Here is a 23,440-nt window from a genome sequence, read left to right as displayed (position 1 = left end):
ATTTTGTGAAGTAATTGTACACCGATTGTGACCTGCTTGTGGGAGAATACATTGGGTTCATCGACAGCTATGCACGCGCTGGCAATAGTGTGTCCCTAAGAGCTGAAGAATGGTGTTTGGTAGTGAGCACAGGGGTTTAGGTGGACAGGATAAACAAGGGGTCCTGTGTAACTAAATGCCCTGTTGGTTGGGGTCACTGTCCTTGCCTGGGTTTGGATGGGTTGGATTGTTCACTCATTCCTGTATAACTGGGTAGGTGTGAGGTCAAAGACACCTCAAACAGATTCTCAAATGATTTATTAAAATAGTAACTTCAAGAAAACTCGCAAGTGCATTCAGTATATAAAGACATCACCAGAGTGTGGAACAAGACATTGGGCTGCGTAGTGCCCATTTTGTAGGCGCTATGCGGCCTCCTAAGGACCCAAAATGGCATCCGGAATGCGCGTGCATGCTTGTAGAGTGATGTGCGCCAGACACCATCTTGGTAAAGGCTTTTTGTGCAAGTGCAGATAACGAGAGAGAATATGCAGTAGATCAGTGTGTAACGCTGATTTAAAGGGACAGATGCAATTTTGGAACTCAATGCTCCAACCTGCGTACTGTCTTAACCTCGCACAGCTGAACAGGTCGTAAACAGCATGGAGGACCCCGCCACCAGCGCTATTTAAAGGGATCATGCAGGATTTACAGGTTAGTTGCTGGATTATTGCTTCTGGCTGCTGATGCATTTGTACCTGTTTTTGGAGGTCTCCTATACTTGAATACTAGGACTAGGGGACATAATCTAAAAATTAGAGCCAGTACTTGCAGGAGTGAAGTTAGGATAGCTTCTACATGCAAAGGGTAGTAAAAGTTTGGAATGCTCTTCTGCAAACGGCAGTTGAAGCTAGTTCAATTGTTAATTTTAAATCTGAGATTGATAGATTTTTCTTAGCCCCATATCCCTTAATACCTTTGGTTAAGGCGGGTAAATGGAGTTAGGTCACAGATCAACCATGATCTCATTGAATGGCGGAACAGGCTCGAGGGGCTAAATGGCCTGTTCCTGTTCCTACCTTACTACTTTCCTATAATAAAGTTTCAATACTCTACAGGGAGTAGGCTGGCTAGCTGACAGGCAACAGCAAGGGCACTGACAGAGTAGCAGATGTGGAACAGCAGGTTCAAGTTCCATGGAGCCACTGCCACTTGCTGCCTTCTGTTATGCACCACGTTCTCCTGCAAGAAAGTGGGACATGTGTCAGTGAGTGTCCTGCAAGATGTTTGGGTGATATGCCTGTTGTGATTGAATCGCTGCCAGTGTCTGTGACCTGTGGTTGTGGGTGTGTGGCTTGCAACAGTGGTAATGTGTGAGGGTGAGAGGAAGCATCTGATTGGAAGAGTTGGGTACTGATTGAAAGAGCTTGTTGGTATGTGGACGATGGAGCAGTGGATGCGGCTAGTGGTGCAGTTAGTAGGAGATGCCACCTGACAGTTGACCTCACTCACCTTGACCACTCATGTCAAAGCATTGAAGTTCTTCTTGCACTGCATCCATGTTCGTGGCGCTATTCGCCTGGCATTGACTTCGTCCCCTACTGCCCCCCACTGCCTCTTGAGCATATGTTTGGCGGGCCTCTTGCCCCCCTGCAGATATAGGATGCCCCTCCTTCTGTCCACCTCTTGCACCAAGGCTTTTAATGCAGCAGTAGAGAACCTTAGTGCACGCTCTCTCGCAGGCCTGGTACAAGCTCAGATCGGCAGATTGGAGGATGTGGGATTTAGTAGTGCGCAACCTTTATTCAATGTTTTAAAATAACTCAATAGTCCGTAAGCATAGGGACAGGACCTGCATCCGTGTTTTACCTGTGTGATGTCTGATCTCCATTCAGACTCCGTGCGGACCCTTATCTTATATTTTGCAAGTAAGAAGTGCAGGCTGCCTTTACGTGATGCGAGCCACTCGCGATATCGGGGCCCCCTGCTGGTGAGCAGCCACTCAACAGCGCAGCTTGGCCTGGCTGCTCGCAGCTATCCGGTAAATCACCAGGCAACATGAACGTTACATGCTGCCTGCACCTCAACGACCGGGCGCGCGTTAATCATGCCTCGTTTCGGGGGTTATCCAATATAACCACCATTACTTTTACATCAGCACTAAACCTGTTCTTGCTGATGCTAAGTTAAGACATGAAACAATTTGGCACTGGGCAACACTGTTAAGTTTGAAAAATTATCTTAAAATTTTGTAGGAGGCTTGTGCCCATTAGCAACAGGAGCCCTTTTGTTTAATTTAATTCCAGTGGTGTTGTACAAGGCACCTTCACTCTGCTTGTTTTATTTTTAACGTAATTGGCACACGGTTTTTCTTGTGCGATGTTGAAACTATAAAGTTTCTCTTTTGAGTGGCTGATAAATGTTTATCAGCTGAGAACATTTAATGGAAGCTCTTTCTTCGGACCAATGAAAGGGATTACTTGGCCTCGAATGACCAATCTTGCATATCGCTTGGCCATTCAATGACTTGAACATACGCATACTGACCATTTTTAAATGATACATGAACAGGAATGAGAAAGAATGCTTTTCTTCTCTGATATGTGTTGTGAATTTAGTAAATGGTTTGATACAATTACAAAATGAATAATCATTTATGGAGAAAATATAAAGACCCCAAAAATCCGCAGACTTTCATCATAACTTCTGTGGGAGTCTACTAGAACAGCTGGAAACTAAACTGGATATGTCGGGTCCTGATCTTGTGTCCAAGTTTCTGGAATGGTCTTGTGGGAGTAGTGCCTTTCCCTCAAGGCCATTGTCACAACAGTAAGTCTTAATGACTGTCAAACAACTAAAAATTAACTTCTAAAAATGTGGAGTCTCATTATTCCTTACTTTATTAGTTTTTCGCATGGATCTGTTGGGCCGAATGGCCTGTTTTTGAGCTGTACATTCTTTGTAAAAAAAAAATGCTTTTAAAAATTAAATTTTTTAAAAAACCGTTTCCCTTCTGTCTCTTTTATTAAATTTGATTATTTCTTACCCTCTCTTTTTCACTGTCTATAACTGTTTTTACAAATGATTTTCTTGTTGTACCTTTCACTTCCTGGATTTTACGTTCCTGCTTGTAGAAATTGTTCACAGCCTATCAAAAATGCTGCAATCTGATTGTTCGAGAGGAGAGAGTGATCCTCCCGCTTCTCCCATGGGTCCTAGCTTCGCTGGCGTTAACGCTGGGATCTTCTCCACTTCCTGTTAGAGGAAGCGCACCCAGTAAAGACCCCAGTAAGTTAGTGGGTTAGTATAATTCTATGGAGCGGCGAGCTTTGTTGGTTTGCCGCTCTGAGCAATTTCTGGGCCAACATAAAGAGAGACTATTGTTCAAAGGTTTGTTAAGGAAAAATGTAGGAACAATCCAAATGAGGTACATTTCAAGAAATGTATCTGGTATTCTGAAAAAAATCCAATTTTTTCCACTCTGAGGTGAACTTTTGAAAACCACTGCTAACATTTTCTCCAGTTCATTTTATGGTCAGCTTCTATTATTTGTGAACTAACAACGATTTGTCAAATTATGTTGGGCTCAAAGGCCGTAACATTTCCACCATTTGATCACTATTGCAGCATTTTTTTTCATTTAGAAGCCTAAAATGTTTTTATGCTATGGCTTGACTTGATATTTTTTTCCTTTTTTTCTACTTGGCAAGTAAACATTTATAGTTGAGAGTCACATTGCTGCCAGGCTAAATGATACAGCTTTCGAGAGCTGTTTCGTTGTTGCTCATTTTCAATGATCAAGCAACCGGACTCGGAGGGGAAAATTATCTTCACAATCAGGTTGCAGACAGAGTGACTAGAATAAGTAAGTAAGATAAAAGTAAGTGATTACAGGTGCATTTTGTAATGTGGCCCCAGGGTCTGAAAGTTTTTTTAAAATCCAAACAAAACGCTGCTGTTGAGTTTCGTTTAGGGACGATCATTAGATACGTTGTGGAACCGAAAGCGGAGTAATGCAGTTTGAAGGAAGCTGAGTGGAATTTACCATGTTAAATCTTATTAGTGTAAGAACTGCTTTCCTCTGTAGGATGGGAAATAAGAGGGGGACAGGTACTACTTGCAAATTGATAGTTAAGAATGGCTTAAAAAGAGTATTGAGTCCAATTTTGAAATGAAGAATCCATCCCACTGTACGTTTCAACTTGTTCGAGTTACCAATATGGGGCAGTAGGAAAACTTAATGTTTTGTTTTTCCAATGGATGTTTATGCTAAGTATTTAATGTATATTTCTGCACAAAACAGGCAGGAAATACATTCCAGCACTGCCTCAATGTTGAATATGTTCGGAGGGCACTGCTGCACATCAGAAAAAAAGCTGGAAAAACTTGTTTGAGAGATTGAGTAGAATGGGCCTATTTTCTCTGGAGTTTAGAAGAATGAGAGGCAATCTCATTGAAATGTATAAAATTCTTAGAGGGCTTGTCAGAGTATATGCTGAGGTTGTTTCCCCTGGCTGGAAAGTCGAGAACTAGGGGTTATAGTCTCAAGATAATCAAGGGATATAGGGATCGGGCAGGAAAGTAGAGTTGAGGTCGAAGATCAGCCATGATCTTATTGAATGGCAGAGCAGGCTCGAGGGGCTGTATGGCCTACTACTGCTCCTATTCCTTACATTTGTAAAGAGTCGTACAACACCAGGTTATAGTCCAACAGCTTTATAACTATATCCTGGTGTTGTACGACTCCTTACATCTGTCCACCCCAGTCCATCACCGGCATCTCCACATCATTTCTTACGTTGATATGGTATGTAGAAAATGGCAGTATACATGGTTGAAGGTTTGATTGAGTGTCAATTTTGCACTCATGCAGAGGTAGAAATATATATACATATGGGTGTCACCTCATCACTTTATTTTTTAGTTCTTCAATTCTATTGTAGTTGCATCACAATAGTTGTATGCTGTTTGCTGAGAAGGAATTATACGATGATAGCCGTACACTTACTGACTGATATGGGAAATAATGATTAGTCAGTACTAAAGTTTTTAATTTTTCAGCAATGATACTGAATTGAGATTTAAAATATGACTGCTTGCATATTCTCCTGCAGAATATTAATACTTTCTAAATCTCGAAGAAGGATCTCTATGAAATAATCTCAGCACAGCTAGTTTAGCACTTTTCAGTAAAGCCATTAAAGCTCTTTGATCCTGCAGTAACATTTTCCAAACAGCAGTCTGATTATGAAGCAGAGACAGTTTATTCTATTGATTTTGTGCGATGTCAATAAGTTCTGCAACGTCCTGCACAAACTATTGTGCACATTACCAATTGTACAGTGCTACATGTAATTCAGACACTACTAATGTTCGCGCTCAGTAACATAAGAATGATGTGGAGATGCCGGTGATGGACTGGGGTTGACAATTGTAAACAATTTTACAACACCAAGTTATAGTCCAGCAATTTTATTTTAAATTCACAAGCTTTCGGAGACTTCCTCCTTCCTCAGGTAAATGTTTACCTGAGGAAGGAGGAAGTCTCCGAAAGCTTGTGAATTTAAAATAAAATTGCTGGACTATAACTTGGTGTTGTAAAATTGTTTACAATTAACATAAGAATGTAAGAAATAGGAGCAGTAGTCGGCCATACAGCCCTTCGAGCCTGCTCCGCCATTCAGTAAAATCATGGCTGATGTTCTACCTCAATTTCATTTTCCCTCTCTATCCCCGTATCCCTTGATTCCCTTAGTGTCCAGAAATCCTATCGATCTCGGTCTTGAATATAATCAACGACTGAGGCCCTCTGGGGTAGTATGGTGACTGAAACTCCTATTTAAATTTTTTAAAATAATGAAAGCAAACCCTTCTGCTGTAGTTTAATTTTAAATAAAGAATATTTTTAAATGTACATGTCCATACGAATTCATCAAGATAATGTTAATTTCTGGTCTTTCTCCCTCTTCAAACTATAATAGTTTGTTTTCTATATAACCTGCAATGTGTATTGGCAGAGCCTTGAATTCCAGCAAACCCATTCCTACTCAAAGTAATGTATAAGGTTTTTGAAGCCCCTTTGAAAAAACCATGAGAAATTCTGGAAACGCCTAGGTGAGTGATCAAGATCTCTTGCAAGAACTCATTCCTGTCTGCATTTTCAGCAGAATAAGTTTTTTTTAACAAAGCCATCTAATACTAAACAGGAAATATTTTTGTTTCCTTTGTAGCTTCCTGTTATTTTTATTTACCTGCTTACCTTGCTGAGAGATTTTTTTTCAAAGCAATTTTGTTTGTCCTCGTCAAAAAGTCATTCTTTTCACCTTGTAACATCAGTAGTGGAGAAAATGCTGAAGACCATTAGACAACATGCCATCAGTGCTATGTAAAGATCTTAGGGCCCTAAGGAGTAATTAGCATGGATTTAGAAGCAATTAGTTATTTCTCGCTAATCCAAAAGAAGATAACTAAAAAGATGGGTAAGCACTATCCAGAAGATGTGGCATGGATTTTCAAAAGACATTTGATAAAGTTTCACAGAAGGCTAAGGCATCCTTTTTGACCCTAAGCTGAGCTTCCGACCCCATATCCTCTCCATCACCAAGGTTTCCTACTTCCACCTCCTTTAATATCGCCTGCCTCAGCCCATCTGCTGCTGAAACTCATCATGCTTTTTTTTACCTCCAGACTCGACTATTCCAATGCTCTTCCAGTCGGCCCCCTCATCTTCCACCCTCCAGAAACTTAAGCTCAACCAAAACTCTGCTGCCGGTACCCTAACTTGCACCAAGTCCCGTTCACCCATCACCCCTGTGCTTGCTGATCTACATTGACACCAATGGCCCGATTTTAAGATTCTCATCCTCGTATTCAAATCCCTCCATGTCCTCGCCCCTCCCTACCTCTGTAACCTCCTCCAGCCCAACAACCCTTCGAGAACTCTGCGTTCCGTTAACTCTGACCTCTTGTGCATCTCCCAGATTCTTCGCCCCACTATTGGCACCGTTCCTTCAGCCGTCTAGGCCCTAAGCTCTGGAATTCCCTCCCTAAACCTCTCCATTTCTCCACCTCTCTTTAAGACGCTCCTTAAAACCTACTTCTTTGTCCAAGCTTTTGGTTACCTGTCCTAATGTCTTCTTCGGTTTCAGTTTTTGTCTGATTACGCTCCTCTGAAGAGACTTGGGACGTTTTACTATCTTAAAGGCACTATATAAATGCAGGTGCTTGTTATAAAATGAACCTGTTTCCTTCATTCTTTCTCAAATTTGATTCCTGTTCCTTCTTGTAGCTTATGGTTCACTCTAGTTATTAATAAAAAATATATTTTCAAGCCTCAAGCATGAGGGGAATGTTTGTGGAGGGCAGCAGACCATGTTGAACAGTGGAGTTAGAAGAACGTACTGAGTTTTGTTTGATTACCTTTGGTAATCATCAAGTATTTAAAAAGAAGGGGGGGGTGAAATTGGGCCGTGTAGCACCCGTTTTTTAGACACTACACGGACAACTAAGCATCGAAAATGGGGCCTGAGATGGAAAGTGCGCAGGACGCCATCTTGGTAAAGGGGTTTGTACGCACGCACCTTACAACCACCGGCAGCCTGCAGAGTAGGGAGAATATGACGTGAATCAGTGTGCAACGTTGATTTGAAGGCAATGCTGCTATTTTGGAACTCCGCACTCCATCCAGCGCACTGTCTTAACCTTGCACAGCTGAACATGACTTAAAGGGCATGAAGGACCCCCCCCCCCCACTCCAACCAGTGCTATTTAAAGGGATGATGAAGTAGTTACAAGTTAGTTACTGCATTATTTCTTCTGGTTGCTGGTGCAATTTGTGTTTTTGGAGGTTTCCTATACTTGGATAAAGTTGCAATACTCTACAGGGAGTGGGCTGGCTAGCTGACAGGCAACAGCATGGGCACTGGCAGGGTGGGAGCAGGAATGCTGTTGTCCTGAGAGAGGACAGCAGGTTTGTATTCCATGGAGCTGCTGTCACTTGCTGCTTCCTGTTATGCTCCCCCTTCTCCTGCAAGAAAGAGGAGTGTGTTAGTGAGTATCCTACAAGATGTTTGGGTGATGTGGCTGTCATGGTTGAATAGCTACCAGTGTGTGTGAACTGTGAGTTGTGGGTGTAAGGCTTGCAACGGTGAGGGTGAGATAAAGTATATGGTTTGAATGGTTGAGTGCTGCTTGAAAGAGATTGGTAGGTGGGTGATGGAGGTGTAGTGAATTGAGCAGCTGATGAGGTCAGTGGTGCAGTTGGTAGGATATGCCACTTTTGAAGCTTAAACTCAATCACTTTGACAACTCGTGTTAAATCATTGAACTTCTTCCTGCACTGCATCCATGTCCTTGAAACTTTGCTCCTGGCATTTATCTCCTCTGCAACTTCCTTCCACTGCCTCTTGAGCACATGTCTGGAGGGCCTCCTGTCCCCTGCAGATACAGGATGCCCCTCCTTCTCTCCACCTCTTTCACCAACGTCTCCAGTGCATCATCAGAGAACCTTCGTGCACGCTGTCTCTCAGGCGCAGCCATTCTTCAAAGTATCACAGCACAGATTCAGTTTTGAAACAACTCCCTCCACTTCTTGCAGCCACAATGCACCTCCCCTTTAAGAAGTGCAGGCTGCCTTTAAGAAGCGCGAGCCACTCGCGATATTGGGGCCCCCTGTTGATGCATGCAGCCAATCAACAGCGCAGGTAGCACGCAGCAATCATTTAAAACAGCGGGAAACACGAATGTAACGTGCTGCCTGCATCGCAATGACCAGGCGTGGGTTAATTGTGTGCCCGCGCCTGTTTTCAGGGATTATCCAAATTAACCTCTCATGACTTCAGGAGATTCATTGGGTGAGATGGAGTCCATGATTGGATAGATTGTACATTCTGTAGAAGGAGTAGGCTTGATCATTTCACACTTGCTGATGTTTTTTTCTGGTGATTGCAGAGTTAAATATAAGTTTTAATATGGGACATTCAGCAAGAAGGGAACTTTTCCCAATACCAACCTATTTTAGTGCTTCAAGCCATGGATATAAGAATATTGTATTTATATAACTAAATAGGAACAAGAAAAGGTCACTCAACCTAAACACTTTCCACTATAACTTACATATGGAGTTTATTATGGTTTGAGCAGGGGGACTTAAACTTGCACTCTGATGTGTGATTAGATGCTTCTAATGATTTCACTTAAATGAAAATGTACAGAGCAATCTCTTCTTACTAACTGGTATCCCAGTATTGACGTCACTGCATTCTCCTGTTTATGACTGCCGTCAGGAAAGCAAAATCTTTTGAGTATGTTCCGTTTAACCCTCTGGTACTTATTTGTTCCCTCCTAATATGAACTCACATAAATATATTCCAACCTAAGTTGAACATTAGGGTTTTGAAGACTGCTGTAAGCAGGAAGTGTTTTGTTGAATTTGACTACAAAAGTCAAATGTTATGTACAAGTCCTGAGAGCTTACTGAGTGTTCATTACTAAGTAATACATCACATTCTGTATTAATACTTTATGATAGTTTCAGATTTTCTTGAAATTTGATTGAAGTCTCTTTTGTCCCATTTGTAAGTAACTAGTGGACCTCCCATGGAATTGCTCGTGGATAGCCTGGGGCCGAGAGCATGATTTTGATTATCTGCTAACCTTGCCTGTCCCTTTTTTAAGGTGTGGAGATGCTGGTGATGGACTGGGGTTGACAATTGTAAACAATTTTACAACACCAAGTTATAGTCCAGCAATTTTATTTTAAATTCACAAGCTTTCGGAGGCTTCCTCCTTCGTCAGGTGAACGATGTGAAAATGAAATCCTCGAAATGAAATCGCATTTATAATTCACAGAACAATGCGTGGTGATTACAGACAGTTTTTTCAACTGCCCGTTGCCAAGGCAATCAGTGTGCAGACAGACAGGTGTTACCTGCCAGGTCTCAGAATATACAAATCACCAAAAAAAACAACAAACAAAAAAAAAACAGAGATAGAGAGGTAGAAACATAGAAAAGACAGCAACTGACCCGTTATATTAAAAACAGATAACATTTGTTCGCTGGTGGGGTAACGTGTAGCGTGACATGAACCCAAGATCCCGGTTGAGGCCGTCCTCATGGGTGCGGAACTTGGCTATCAATTTCTGCTCGACGATTTTGCGTTGTCGTGTGTCTCGAAGGCCGCCTTGGAGTACGCTTACCCGAAGGTCGGTGGATGAATGTCCATGACTGCTGAAGTGTTCCCCGACTGGGAGGGAACCCTCCTGTTTGGCGATTGTTGCGCGGTGTCCGTTCATCCGTTGTCGCAGCGTCTGCATGGTCTCGCCAATGTACCATGCTCTGGGGCATCCTTTCCTGCAACGTATGAGGTAGACAACGTTGGCCGAGTCACAGGAGTATGAACCATGCACCTGGTGGGTGGTGTCCTCTCGTGTGATGGTGGTATCTGTGTCGATGATCTGGCACGTCTTGCAGAGGTTACCGTGGCAGGGTTGTGTGGTGTCGTGGACGCTGTTCTCTTGAAAGCTAGGTAATTTGCTGCGAACGATGGTCTGTTTGAGGTTGGGTGGCTGTTTAAAGGCGAGTAGTGGAGGTGTGGGGATGGCCATAGCGAGGTGTTTGTCCTCATTGATGACATGTTGAAGGCTGCGGAGAACATGGCGTAGTTTCTCCACTCCGGGGAAGTACTGGACGACAAAGGGTACTCTGTTGGTTGCGTCCCGTGTTAGTCTCCTGAGGAGGTCTATGCGATTTTTTGCTGTGGCCTGTCGGAACTGTCGATCGATGAGTCGAGCGTCATAGTCGAGTCCATAGGGGTCATCCCCGATGGACAGGCCCTGCGAATACACAGGGTCTGCTCAGACGAGGAGGAACGCGATGGACACCTACAGACGCTGAAAGACGCCCTAGTAAGAACGGGATATGACGCTCGACTCATCGATCGACAGTTCCGACGGGCCACAGCAAAAAATCGCATAGACCTCCTCAGGAGACTAACGGGACGCAACCAACAGAGTACCCTTTGTCGTCCAGTACTTCCCCGGAGCGGAGAAACTACGCCATGTTCTCCGCAGCCTTCAACATGTCATCAATGAGGACAAACACCTCGCTATGGCCATCCCCACACCTCCACTACTCGCCTTTAAACAGCCACCCAACCTCAAACAGACCATCGTTCGCAGCAAATTACCTAGCTTTCAAGAGAACAGCGTCCACGACACCACACAACCCTGCCACGGTAACCTCTGCAAGACGTGCCAGATCATCGACACAGATACCACCATCACACGAGAGGACACCACCCACCAGGTGCATGGTTCATACTCCTGTGACTCAGCCAACGTTGTCTACCTCATACGTTGCAGGAAAGGATGCCCCAGAGCATGGTACATTGGCGAGACCATGCAGACGCTGCGACAACGGATGAACGGACACCGCGCAACAATCGCCAAACAGGAGGGTTCCCTCCCAGTCGGGGAACACTTCAGCAGTCATGGACATTCATCCACCGACCTTCGGGTAAGCGTACTCCAAGGCGGCCTTCGAGACACACGACAACGCAAAATCGTCTAGCAGAAATTGATAGCCAAGTTCCGCACCCATGAGGACGGCCTCAACCGGGATCTTGGGTTCATGTCACGCTACACGTTACCCCACCAGCGAACAAATGTTATCTGTTTTTAATATAACGGGTCAGTTGCTGTCTTTTCTATGTTTCTACCTCTCTATCTCTGTTTTTTTTTGTTTGTTGTTTTTTTTGGTGATTTGTATATTCTGAGACCTGGCAGGTAACACCTGTCTGTCTGCATACTGATTGCCTTGGCAACGGGCAGTTGAAAAAACTGTCTGTAATCACCAAGCATTGTTCTGTGAATTATAAATGTGATTTCATTTCGAGGATTTCATTTTCACATCGTTCACCTGACGAAGGAGGAAGCCTCTGAAAGCTTGTGAATTTAAAATAAAATTGCTGGACTATAACTTGGTGTTGTAAAATTGTTTACCTTTTTTAAGGGTAATGCTCTAGTACACCCTGTGGAAAATATACAAATCCAGGTAATTGTTGATGCTTGTAAATTACTGAAGTCAGTTAGAGGAGGGCAGTAGTAAGTACATATAAATTTCAGGCTAGAAGAACCCATCAGGAAATTCTTTCCGTTTTGTTAAAAAGAGGCTTTGCATCTGTAGCAAAGTGTGAGACTTCCACAAAAGTGTCATGGACTAAAACGTGCATTGGATGTAATACTTTTATATATAGTGTTCTAGCACCTTGTGTAATAGGATTAGGATTGCTATTTGGCTATCCCAGGACCTACTGCTTGAAAAGAATAGGATGGAAATATATTCAAAAATTGAGGCAGATAATTCGGGGATATAATGAAACACCTTTGCTTCTATAGTGGGGTGTGCTATTCTTTTTAGTAATGCAAGTGCAGACATACAAGAGAGACCTGTGAAACAATTGAGACATATATATGTTTCAGATCATCCACTTCTGCTAAACCACTCAATGATTGTGAATTAAAATTACTTTTAAGAATTTTCTATGTTTTAACATCTGAATTAAAGTAATTTTTCAAAGACTACAGTTATTACAGCAAAATCGGTGGTATAGTAGGAATCTCACACTAATATGTATACCACTCTGACATAACCTGTAGAACATCTGCTCTTGAGACCAAATAATTATTCGTTCCAGTTAGATTTTACCTGCCCAGACACTATTGAATGTTGCCACATGTGGTGACGCACGCAAATGAGATTCACAATAAGGCAGATTGTTTTATTCCAAATCCAGAGTTGAGCTGATGGCTATCGCAATGGTCTTGGGTCTTTAATCAGTCCAGGAGAATGACACCAATCGAATGTATCTATCAGGGACAAGTGGCAAGAAATCTGTGCTTGTCCCAACAGACCAAGCGATAATATTTTGAGGCCTGTGTTATGAAAGCTTGAAAAGAGTAAACAGAATTGTGGAAACAGTAAAATTGTATTGTGCCAAAGGACTTATTTTGCAATTACTTAAAAACAACTTTGAGATAGTTAGTAGAACCTGAAGAAGTGGTCGTCGACCATCACTGACTGGAGCAGAGTAGCCCTGATCCCAGGTGTGTCCTTACTTTCTCTCCCATTTTCCTTCATGTCATCACAGAGCATATCTTGCCCACCGACTGCTCCCTTGACCCCATTCCCACTAAACTGCTGATCACCCAATTTCCCTTCCTGGGCCCCATGCTAGCTGACATTGTAAATGGTTCCCTCTCCTCTCTTTCAGAACCGCCATCAAACTTTTAATAGGTTAGCAAGGAGGAACCATGCCTTCTTTCATTATTTTATTTATTTTCCCTTTCTAATCCAAGGAGCTCAGACCAGTTGTAGCACCCCTACAGCTGACGTGCCTAAGACCAGCTAATTCAGAACAAACTCGAGATCAAGGCTGAATCTGTGTAACTGAGCTAGTCATTGGATAAGCGTGCTATGCCATTGAAGTAAAAGAAAGAACTTGCATTTATATAGCACCTTGTCTTGTCCTTGGGATGTCCCGATAGTGTGTTACAACCGGTGGAATACTTTGGAGGTGCAGTCACTGTTATTATGTAGGGAATGCAGGCAGAAATAGATCAATATTAAAATATTCCAGTGCAGTCTGATTCAATTCAGTTGTTATTATTTAGTATCCACCAGTACAGGTCCAGTAAATCTTTTGGGAAGTAGAATTTCTTGAGGACGGGCTAATGGCTTGAAATGTTAACTGCCCATTTTCTACAGCTGCTTCCTGACCCGCTGAATGTTTCCAGCTTTTTCTGTTTTTATTTCTGGATTTCCAGCATCTGCAGTATTTTTTTGTTTGTATTGTTAGAATCTCTTGACTGCTTTTACAGTCAGCCACCTTACTGTTGAGCCCCTACCTTTGCCCCCAGTCTGTTACCAGTGCAAGACCAATCTCAGTACAATGTCATACCTGAATCACTGGCCTAATATTGTCATTAACATCTAGGCCCCCCAAAAACTCATACCGTCAGGCAGTCTATGCTTTACTTCTTGTTTACCAATATGGTTAAAAAGATATTTCATATTTGTGATCATGGGGCCATTGCAAAATCATTGACGTATTTTAAAACACAAACTGTTAGAATTACAGTAAATGGAGTGTGTAAAAAATACAAAGAAGCATGTCAGGAGTAAACAAAGCAAAGGCATATGACTTGGTGTCATGCATTGCTTTAATGATGTACAAGGGATATTTGTATTCTCAGAACAAAACTGTCTTAGTTGAAAATTTATTTGCTGTGCAAATGTTGAACCTTCTCCAACAAGAAACTACAGTAATAGTAAATTTTATTGAAATCTGTGACGTTTGAGAACAAGCAACCATATTTGTCATATTTGAGGCTTGCGGTCACCTCAAACTTAAAGGATTATTGGCGTGGTGGCTTTCTTTTTAATGTTGTGCTTGGGTAAAGGAAACATTGTATACGTCCAACATTTATTTTTCCTCATAATTTTATAACCCAGAACATGTCTGCAGGATGTCAGAACTGGACCAGCCATATCAATACTGTGGCTACAAGAGCAGGTCAGAGGCTGGGTATTCTGTGGTGAGTGACTCACCTCCTGACTTCCCAAAGCCTTTCCACCATCTACAAGGCACAAGTCAGGAGTGTGATGGAATACTCTCCACTTGCTTGGATGAGTGCAGCTCCAACAACACTCAAGAAGCTCGACACCATCCAGGACAAAGCAGCCCGCTTGATTGGCACCCCATCCACCAACCTAAACATTCACTCCCTTCACCACCAGGGCACAGTGGCTGCAGTGTGTACCATCCACAGGATGCACTGCAGCAACTCGCCAAGGCTTCTTCGACAGCACTTCCCAAACCCGCGACCTCTAACATCTAGAAGGACAAGAGCAGCAGGTACATGAGAACAACACCACCTGCACGTTCCCCTCCAAGTCACACACCATCCCGACTTCGAAATATATCTCCGTTCCTTCATCGTCGCTGGGTCAAAATCCTGGAACTCCCCTCCTAACAGCACTGTGGGAGAACCTTCACCACACGGACTGCAGCATTTCAAGAAGGCGGCTCACCACCACCTTCTCAAGGGTAATTAGGGATGGGCAATAAATGCTGGCCTTGCCAGCGACGCCCACATCCCATGAACGAATAAAAAAAAATCCACTCAGAAATCTGCATAGGCAGACAACATTGGCAATAGCTGACGGTGCAGCAAAGCCTTGAGATTTTTGTTCCTTTCAAAGGAAAACCTAAGCTTCTTTCAGCTGCAGGATTCCTTTCCCGCTATGTATTATCTTGATCTAAAACCTCCAGAGGTCCAAGTTCCCATGTTAATGAATCCTCAAAACAAAAGACTTCAAAAAAAACTTTTGATTCCTAATGCTGTCTCCTATTTTGAGTGACACTTTATTTTGCGTGTGTATGTGTATAATTAGCACCTAATACTGTTCCATAACTTGCCCACAGTACAGAAACAAAGTTTGTCCAAGTGTAATCAAAAGATAAATGTTCTTTTAGTTTGTAGTGTTGATCTTTAGTGGTTGGTGCACTTGTAGGCTGAGAGTAAGTGGACAGCAATGAGATAGCATCAGGTGGCAGCTTTGTTTGAGCTCCATCCGTGATCTGGTGGTTATTTGTAATTCACTAAGATGTATCACTTGTTCTCTTCCTCTCTTCGCCCCACACCCCATCATATAGGTCACTACACAACCAGTTACTTCCAACTGCCCTGGAGTTTTCGCCTCTTGAGAAAAGCAATGCTGACTCTTTCAGATGTGACTGAATTTATTGGTTGTTTTTGACTACCAGTTATCTGTCAAATTTGAAAACACAATAGCTATGGCAAATACTATCCTACAGAGAAATCCCCCCCAACCCGGATTTTACTTCTATTTGGAAGAGACCCAGGATGGTCTCACTCTGCGTGCTGTGACTGTGCAGTGTTTCCATCCTGCTGCAGTCCTGGGTCTTCAAGATGCTGCTTCTAATGGTCTGTGTCAGCACTGTGATTTTACATTGCCACACTCGCGCCCTTGTTGCCTATACATAAGCCGTTTGATAATGGTAGATGATAGCGATGGCCTGAGACATCATTTTTGTTGTACAAATACTAGTTTCATACCATTCTAAAGTCTGCAGCCAGAGGTGGGAAATTTTCATGCACACTGGGCTTGTATTACAAAGTTCATTCTAAAATGGATTCCCCCGCATACCAGAGTATAGGTACTTCCTTGGAAATATAACTGGTTGTGCAGATTAAGCTCATTTACAGGGAGTAGGTAGTATATTTTTCCTAAATTAAGGTGTATCAATATTGCATGTGTCCTGTGGCTCAAAAGTGGTAACTAAATAACACTAAGCTTGTTTTTCGAGTATAGGGAACATGAAGGTAATATCAGTTCTTGACCCCTAGATAAAGAACTCAGAGTGATTCAATATAATTTCCCTAGGAATATTTGGAGACCAGCAGAAAATGAATTCCTATTCAGAAGATGTTTGCCTGATTTTTGCTAGATTTGGAACTCATTTGGAAGCAACTAAGAAATCATTGCTTAATTGGTTTCTTACCTTTTTTGTTCTCTTGTTTCAGCCCAAATAGAAGTGATACCATGTAAAATCTGTGGAGATAAGTCTTCAGGAATCCACTACGGAGTCATCACTTGTGAAGGATGTAAAGTAAGTGAGACTACAAGCATGTATTTAATTCCTCCTCCTAATTTATTATCTCCCCTTCTCCACCACTTCACTGTTCAGTTTCCTTAGCCAGTAGGGTGGAGCCAGCCTAGTTGGAGACTTAGAATAGAATTTTACAGCTCAGAAGGAGGTCATTTGACGCATTGCGCCTGTACCAGTTCTTTGAAAAAGCTATCTAATTAGACCGAATCCCTTGCCCTTTCTCTTAAACTCTCCTTGTACTTTTTGTGGCGATCTTTAATTTATCCTGTCTAGTTATGAACCACAAGAATAATGTTTCCCAATTTTACTTTGGCAAAATGCCTCAGAATTTTGAGTACCGTTATCGGATCTCCTCTTAATATTCTCTGTTCTGATGCAAAAATCCCCAATTTCTTTCATCGCTTCTCGTCACTGAAGTCTCTCATTTCTAATATCATCATAGTGAATCCCTTTTGGACTCTCTGCAAGGTCTTAACATCCTTCCTAAAGTAAGTTGCTCAACTGGGCACTATATTAGAACTGTGGCCCGACTAATGACTTGTATAGATTTAGCACTACCTTTTTTTTACTTTTGTACTCTATACCCCTGTTTATTAAAACCTAGGATCCCATATCAGCTCATCAACTTGTCCTCCCACTTTTAAAGATTTGTTTATCTCAACCCTCAGTTTTTCTGGCCTTCTTGCGTTATCAGGACACGATTGGCGTACCCTATGTCAGTCATGCCCTGAGAAGCAGTGCACCCAGTTGTGAAGAAGATAAGGATCGGCTGGCGGGGATACTGGCACCAGACCTACCATGTGTCCACCATGTGTCCAGGGGAGAGGGCAGGAGACCGGAAGGGTGTGCGGTGACCAGCAGCGGTTTGCAGTTTTAATGTGGAGCCAGGAGGAGAACAACTTTCTGCTGTAGTGTTGTGCTTCCTGACCACTTTATGAACTTCCTTCTTATTCTTACACCTTTTATATGATTTTATTAGTGACATGAATTTTGTGTCCTTCAAAGGAAAGGGACAGTCGGTGCTGTGGAACAGAACATTGGGCGCTGAATTGGGCCGTGTAGCACCCCTTGTTTCAGCACTACATGGCCTCTCTGACATCCAAGATGACATCTTGAATGCACACGCACATTTCCAGTGTGATGTGCGCCGGACGCCATCTTGGTATAGGAGTTAGCGCGTGCGCAAATACCGAACGCTGGAAGCATGTAAAGTAGGGAGAAAATGCGTGCAGTGTGCAACGATGATTTAAAGTGATAAAGTCCAAAATGGTGCCTAACGCTCAACTCAACGCACAGTCTTAACCCCGACCACGTGAACATGTCTTACAGTGCCTGAAGGACCCCCCCACCCCGACCAGTGCTTTTTAAAGGGGTGTTTCAGGTTAGTTGCTGGATTATTGCTTCTGGCTACTGGTGGAGTAGGAAGTGTTTTTTCAAGCTCCCTATACTTGTTGAGAGTTCCCAGACTACATTTGAGAGTGGTTTGGCAGGTACTGCCTTACGGTTCGGAAAGTTACAACCATGGTTGAACAACATTCCTGGCAACCATGGGCAGTCTGCTAGGGCTCCCGCTGGGCATTGAGCACAACTGGGAGCATGCAGAGAGGGCCGCAGAGCAGGTCAAGCTGCGAGGAGACGGAGGACGAGGAGGCGCAGGGCACTGAGCAGGAGGCCGTACCCAAAGAGGGCCTTCCAGGACCAATTCTCGACGTCTGAGATTCACCAAGGAAGCCGTGACCGAGATCTGTCAACTGGTGCAGCCACAACTGCAGCCTCAGAGCAGGGCGAGGACAGCATTGCCTGTGGCTGTGAAGGTCACTGTGGCGCTGAATTTCTACGGCTCAGGATCATTTCAGGCCTCTGCTGGCAACATGTGCAACATCTTGCAGTATGCAGTGCACTGCTGCATAAGGGAGGTCACTGATGCACTGTACCAGATGAGGAACAGGTTCATCACCTTCCTTCTCCACAGACACAAGCAGAACGAGTGAGCACGGGGGTTCGCTTGCATTGCTGGCTTCCCCAAGGTGCAGGGTGCCATTGACTGCATGCATATTGCCCTGCATGCTCCGCATATCAACTCAGCCGTCTTCGTCAACCGAAAGGGCCTCCACTCCCTCAACGTGCAGCTGGTGTGCGACTACACTCATTGAATCATTGAGTTCGATGCCCGCTACCTTGGGAGCAGTCACGACGCCTTCGTCATGTGGCAGTCCAACTCGGCAAGTCAAAGGCTGGCTACTGGGCGACAAGGGCTATCCCCTCACGCCGTGGCTCATGACACCAGTCAGGAACCCATGCACACATGCACAGCAGGCCTGTAATGAGAGCCATGCTGCCACACGCAACATCGTGGAGCATACCATAGGCCTCCTCTAACAACGCTTCCGCTACCTGGACCGGTCTGGAGGACCCTGCAGTACTCCCCTGAGCGGTTGGGCAGATTCGTGGTGGTATGCTGCATGCTGCACAACCTCGCCATCATGAGGGACCAGCCTTTGCCACCAATGATTGGAGAAGACCCTGAGCCAGAGGCTGAGGTGGAGGAAGAAGAGGAGGGGGTGGAGCCAGAAGAGTAAGTGGAGGAAGACGTGCGCTGTGCACGCCCCATTTCCCACTTCCTCATTCTCCATGCAGCCAGCGTTACCCGCGCTGCTGAGAGGCTGTACGGAGATATCACGGTAAGTAGCAGCCAGCACAAAGTTCAGGTGCTGCATGCGTAGGGGCCATCGGGCGCGGGGTACTAGCACATCAAGCTACCCCTGCCCGAAATTCCCCCTATCGAATTTTTCCCCCATTATCTTCTCCCATTCACTCTTGAATTTCTCCCTGGACAAATATAAGACAGGTTTAATGTAATGTGGAGCACTTTGTAGACTGAAGCTAACAATCTGTTTTAACCTTCAGCTTTGAGAAGCACACTGTCCAGTCAAATTTCTTTTTGTTTCCTAGACCAGTTGTGCTTATCACTGCTTTGAGTGAGATTGCTCAATTAATGCCAGATTACAGGCAGTTTACGATTGAAGTTACTTCTGCTGGGAAGTAGGTTGCGACTATCATAACTAATGGGTTGTATCTTTTTTCTCAATGCAATACAAAATGGGAATGGAAGTTGATTCTTCAACCTAACCTCAACCAAGATTGGTACAACATTTTGAAAATTAAAAATGCTCACTTTACAATATAATCAAAGGAAATTTGCTGAAATGCATAAACAGATTTGTTTTTACCATTATCTACTTGTTGATATGCATGGGACAAACTGCAATTGGCAGAGATCGTTTTGTGACCCTCTGATCTGCTTTAGGCTATCAACCCATGGGTTGAAAACCACTGGGTTAGGTTCCTGAAACACAGCTTAAAGGAGAAGAACTTTGTTCCACCAAAATGGATTGCATGAAGACCCAGGTCTAAAAGGAGAAAGGATGGTTCCCCACTGCAACAAGCATTACCTTTAAAATAGTTTTGAACTGTTATGAAGTATCTGTCCGATTGTTAACTTTTGGCCTCAAAGATGCTCAGTTTTAGTGAATGTCTATACAGTAGTAAAGATGGTTAAAATGTTTACTTCTGTGTGAGTTCTCAGCTATCATTTAATCATGAAGAAATGAGCAGGACTTGCACTGAAACTATTGTTAACTCTGGATCATGTGGAGAAAATAATTGGTAACCGGATGCACATTAACATGACAGTGAAATGGGGTGCCTTGTCAAGTTTAGTTGTGTGCAAGGTTTCAGACAGTGAGAGTGAAAAGATGGTCCACAGGAGATGATGGTAAATGGGCAATGGTCCACAGTTGTTGGCAGAAGCTCTGCACAGCTATCTTTTTCAACTTCTCACTCTATCCCTATGCATTCTGCTAAAAATTGATACGGTACCACTAAATTTGACAACCATTTTATTTTATAATTTACATTTACCACAGACAACCTGCAACCTTCCTCAACATATTTCCAAGGTAGCATTGAGCAGTAACTAGCAGCCAGTGCTGGCACAAGTCATTGTCATGAATAACAATTGAGAATGTAAACTGAGGTCAATAGTTGAGCTTTGCAAGTGTTATTTATGTTCAGCTGACATAATTCATGTTTCATAAGTACTCCAGAGCTAAAAAATTTGTTGGTGGTGAAATAGCTTTTACTGTTTTAGGCAAGCCAGAACAACATTTCATTTCGATGTTTGTCACTGACTATTCCAATGCTCTCCTGGCCAGCCTCCCACCTTGCACCTTCCGTAAATGTGAGCTCATCCAAAACTCTGCCGCCCATATCCTAACTCGCACCAAGTCCCGTTCACCCATCACCCTTGTGCTCGCTGACCTGCATTGGCTCCCAGTCCAGCAACTCCTCAATTTTAAAATGATCATCCTTGTTTTCAAATCCCTCCATTGCCTCTCCCCTCCCTATCTCTGTAACCTCCTCCAGCCCTACAACCCTCCGAGATCTCGGCGCTCCTCCATTTCTGGCCTCTTGCACATGCCCGATTTTTATCGCTGTACCATTGGCGGCTGTGCCTTCAACTGGCTAGGGCCTAAGCTCTGGAATTCCCTTCCTAAACCTCTCCATCTCTCTCCTTCCTCCTTTAAAACCTACCTCTTTGACCAAGCTTTTGGTCACCTGTCCTAATATCTCCTTATGTGGCTCGGTGTCATATTTTGTTTGTGAAGCACTTTGGGATGTTTTACTATGTTAAAGGTGCTATATAAATGCAAGTTGTTGTTGGTCAGTTATTTTTCCTTTCCATCAGCCTACATATTAGGCTTTTCTTTACCTTTGCATTGTGACCAATATTTTGTACATTTCTTTCTCAGCATAAGATCCATCATTTTTTTCCCGGTTTTGGTTCTCACCCCATGGTAGTTCAAAAGTAGATAGCTTAACTCAATGGGACTCCTCAAGCAAATGCTGAGCTCACACTTATGGTTGATTCAGAATGGTTCTGTCAGTGTTACCTGTAGCCAGTGAGAGATGCTTCCCCCAGTATGTTTCAAAGGACAGGATTTTTAAAATCTATTTTAATGCCATAACAAATTTAGTAATACCAATTTTTGAAATTTGTTGAACAAAGATTGGGTATTGACCCTTTTGATTGCAATACTTCCCTTATGACTTTTTCAGTAAATTTTCTATCATGCACTGTAAATCATAGCATTAGCCTATAAATCATTGCACAGCCTAATCAATAGTACTGACTTAATTACATAAGAAATCATTATGAAATTCTGTGGAGGTACTGGGATTGCACAGTTTACAAGACTATTCACTACTTATTCTAAATTAACAGCTTGCAGGAATTTCATTTTTACTGTCTTGGTATTTCTGGTATTTGCCTTTCAAAATGTTTTTTTAAGTAAATAGTTTAAAGGTTTAGTGCCAAATTCATTAGTGCCTGATTTCATTCCTCTCCAAATACGATTGAAGGTACAGTCACAAAACCATCTTTTGTGCCGCTGCAAAAGCATTTCCCTTTTGTAGGAACATTAAAGGTGTGCAAAAAGAATCAATGGCAGATCTAAGTGATCTCCAGAACAACTGTCTGACAGCAGCCCAGCGCTTTGTTGTCTGCAGATCTCAGACTTCAGTGTAAATGTGGTCTTCTGCATTTCGGGTTCCAAAGGGCAACTTTGAGCAGTGCCAAGAAGGGAAATCATTTATAATGACAAAAACCATTCTCCACTTTGTTGTTCTTCCTAGGGATAAAGTTAGAAATAATTTTAAGATTAAAAAAACATACTGAACAGCTTTGTTCACCTGTGTCACATGCTAAATGAATCCCCCAGAGCTCACATTAGGTTTTTGAGGTGCCTCTGTGAATGAGGCGACCAAACATGAAACAAACTCGGAAGCAATTCAGTGGAGTTTAATTGAATTTGGAGTATGGCAGCGCAGTACATTACAGAATTGTGAGAGTAAAGTACAGGATTGAGTCTTAAGAATATACAGGAACCAAGAACCTCCAGAAGACCCTAGCAATGTTGATTTTTCTATAAATCTCTCAATAATGTTTTTGTGTTAGGAACTATATGGCACCATTGATCACTCATGTATTCTCAGGATGGTGTCTACTGTGTAGTTCATAATTTGCTATCTACATTTCATTTTACTTTGAGATTCCTCATATCACCTGCTGATCAGAGTGGCCATCTTGGGCACAGCAGTAATGACTAAGGTTACAGTAAGATTTTGCGCAAAACATTCATGTGACAGTTTTTAAAAACAAGTGCGTTTGCATATGAAAGAATCTTTTACCAAAATTTAGGAAGAGATCGCATTCATTTTTTTTGGGAGGGGTGAATTTGTCTGCTCTTTAAGAAAAGGGGTGGCATTGCTGGGCAATGAAACACTTTACCATGTTAGGCATCCATTGTCAACAATAAGTACTCATAGGTCAGTTACAGCACAGCCAAATAGAAAATAAGTCTTCCACTTCCACTCAGTCTCAGAAGGACAGCCTTATTGCACAAGTATGAGGTTTTATTTGACAAAGTGAACCTTAAACAGCACATGACCTATAATGGCATAGTGCTGCGTAACATGGGTTCACACTACAGCCTCCTACAGTGTTCCTAAGTGAAGCCCAGAGAGATGAGGAACGTGAGGGGTAAAATCAACACCTGTGCAACTGTTGCATGCCTACTAGCACCTGGTTTAATAGTAACAGTATCGAAGCCTGGGAGTAGATTGTCTACCAACTGCTCATCAGCTACAAATCGTGCATGGCACAAGGGATTTAGAGGAAGAGGAATGACAGAAAATATCTTAAAGA

The 23,440-nt window shown here is 43.0% G+C and overlaps 1 protein-coding gene across 1 annotated transcript in view; it reads left to right on the top strand.

Moving 5' to 3' along the window:
* Positions 1–23,440, top strand: part of LOC137299518 (nuclear receptor ROR-beta-like) — a 74,557-nt gene that overhangs the window by 25,870 nt on the left and 25,247 nt on the right. The window contains exon 2 of the mRNA XM_067968323.1: positions 16,589–16,674. Within this exon, the coding sequence (XP_067824424.1) occupies positions 16,589–16,674 (86 nt within the window). The remainder of the gene's footprint in view (positions 1–16,588; positions 16,675–23,440) is intronic.

Source organism: Heptranchias perlo, chromosome 29 (assembly GCF_035084215.1).
Source record: "Heptranchias perlo isolate sHepPer1 chromosome 29, sHepPer1.hap1, whole genome shotgun sequence".
NCBI classification, from domain to species: Eukaryota; Metazoa; Chordata; class Chondrichthyes; order Hexanchiformes; family Hexanchidae; genus Heptranchias; species Heptranchias perlo.
The sequence above is the reverse complement of the archived record's forward strand: the minus strand, read 5'-3'. Positions and strand labels throughout refer to the sequence as shown.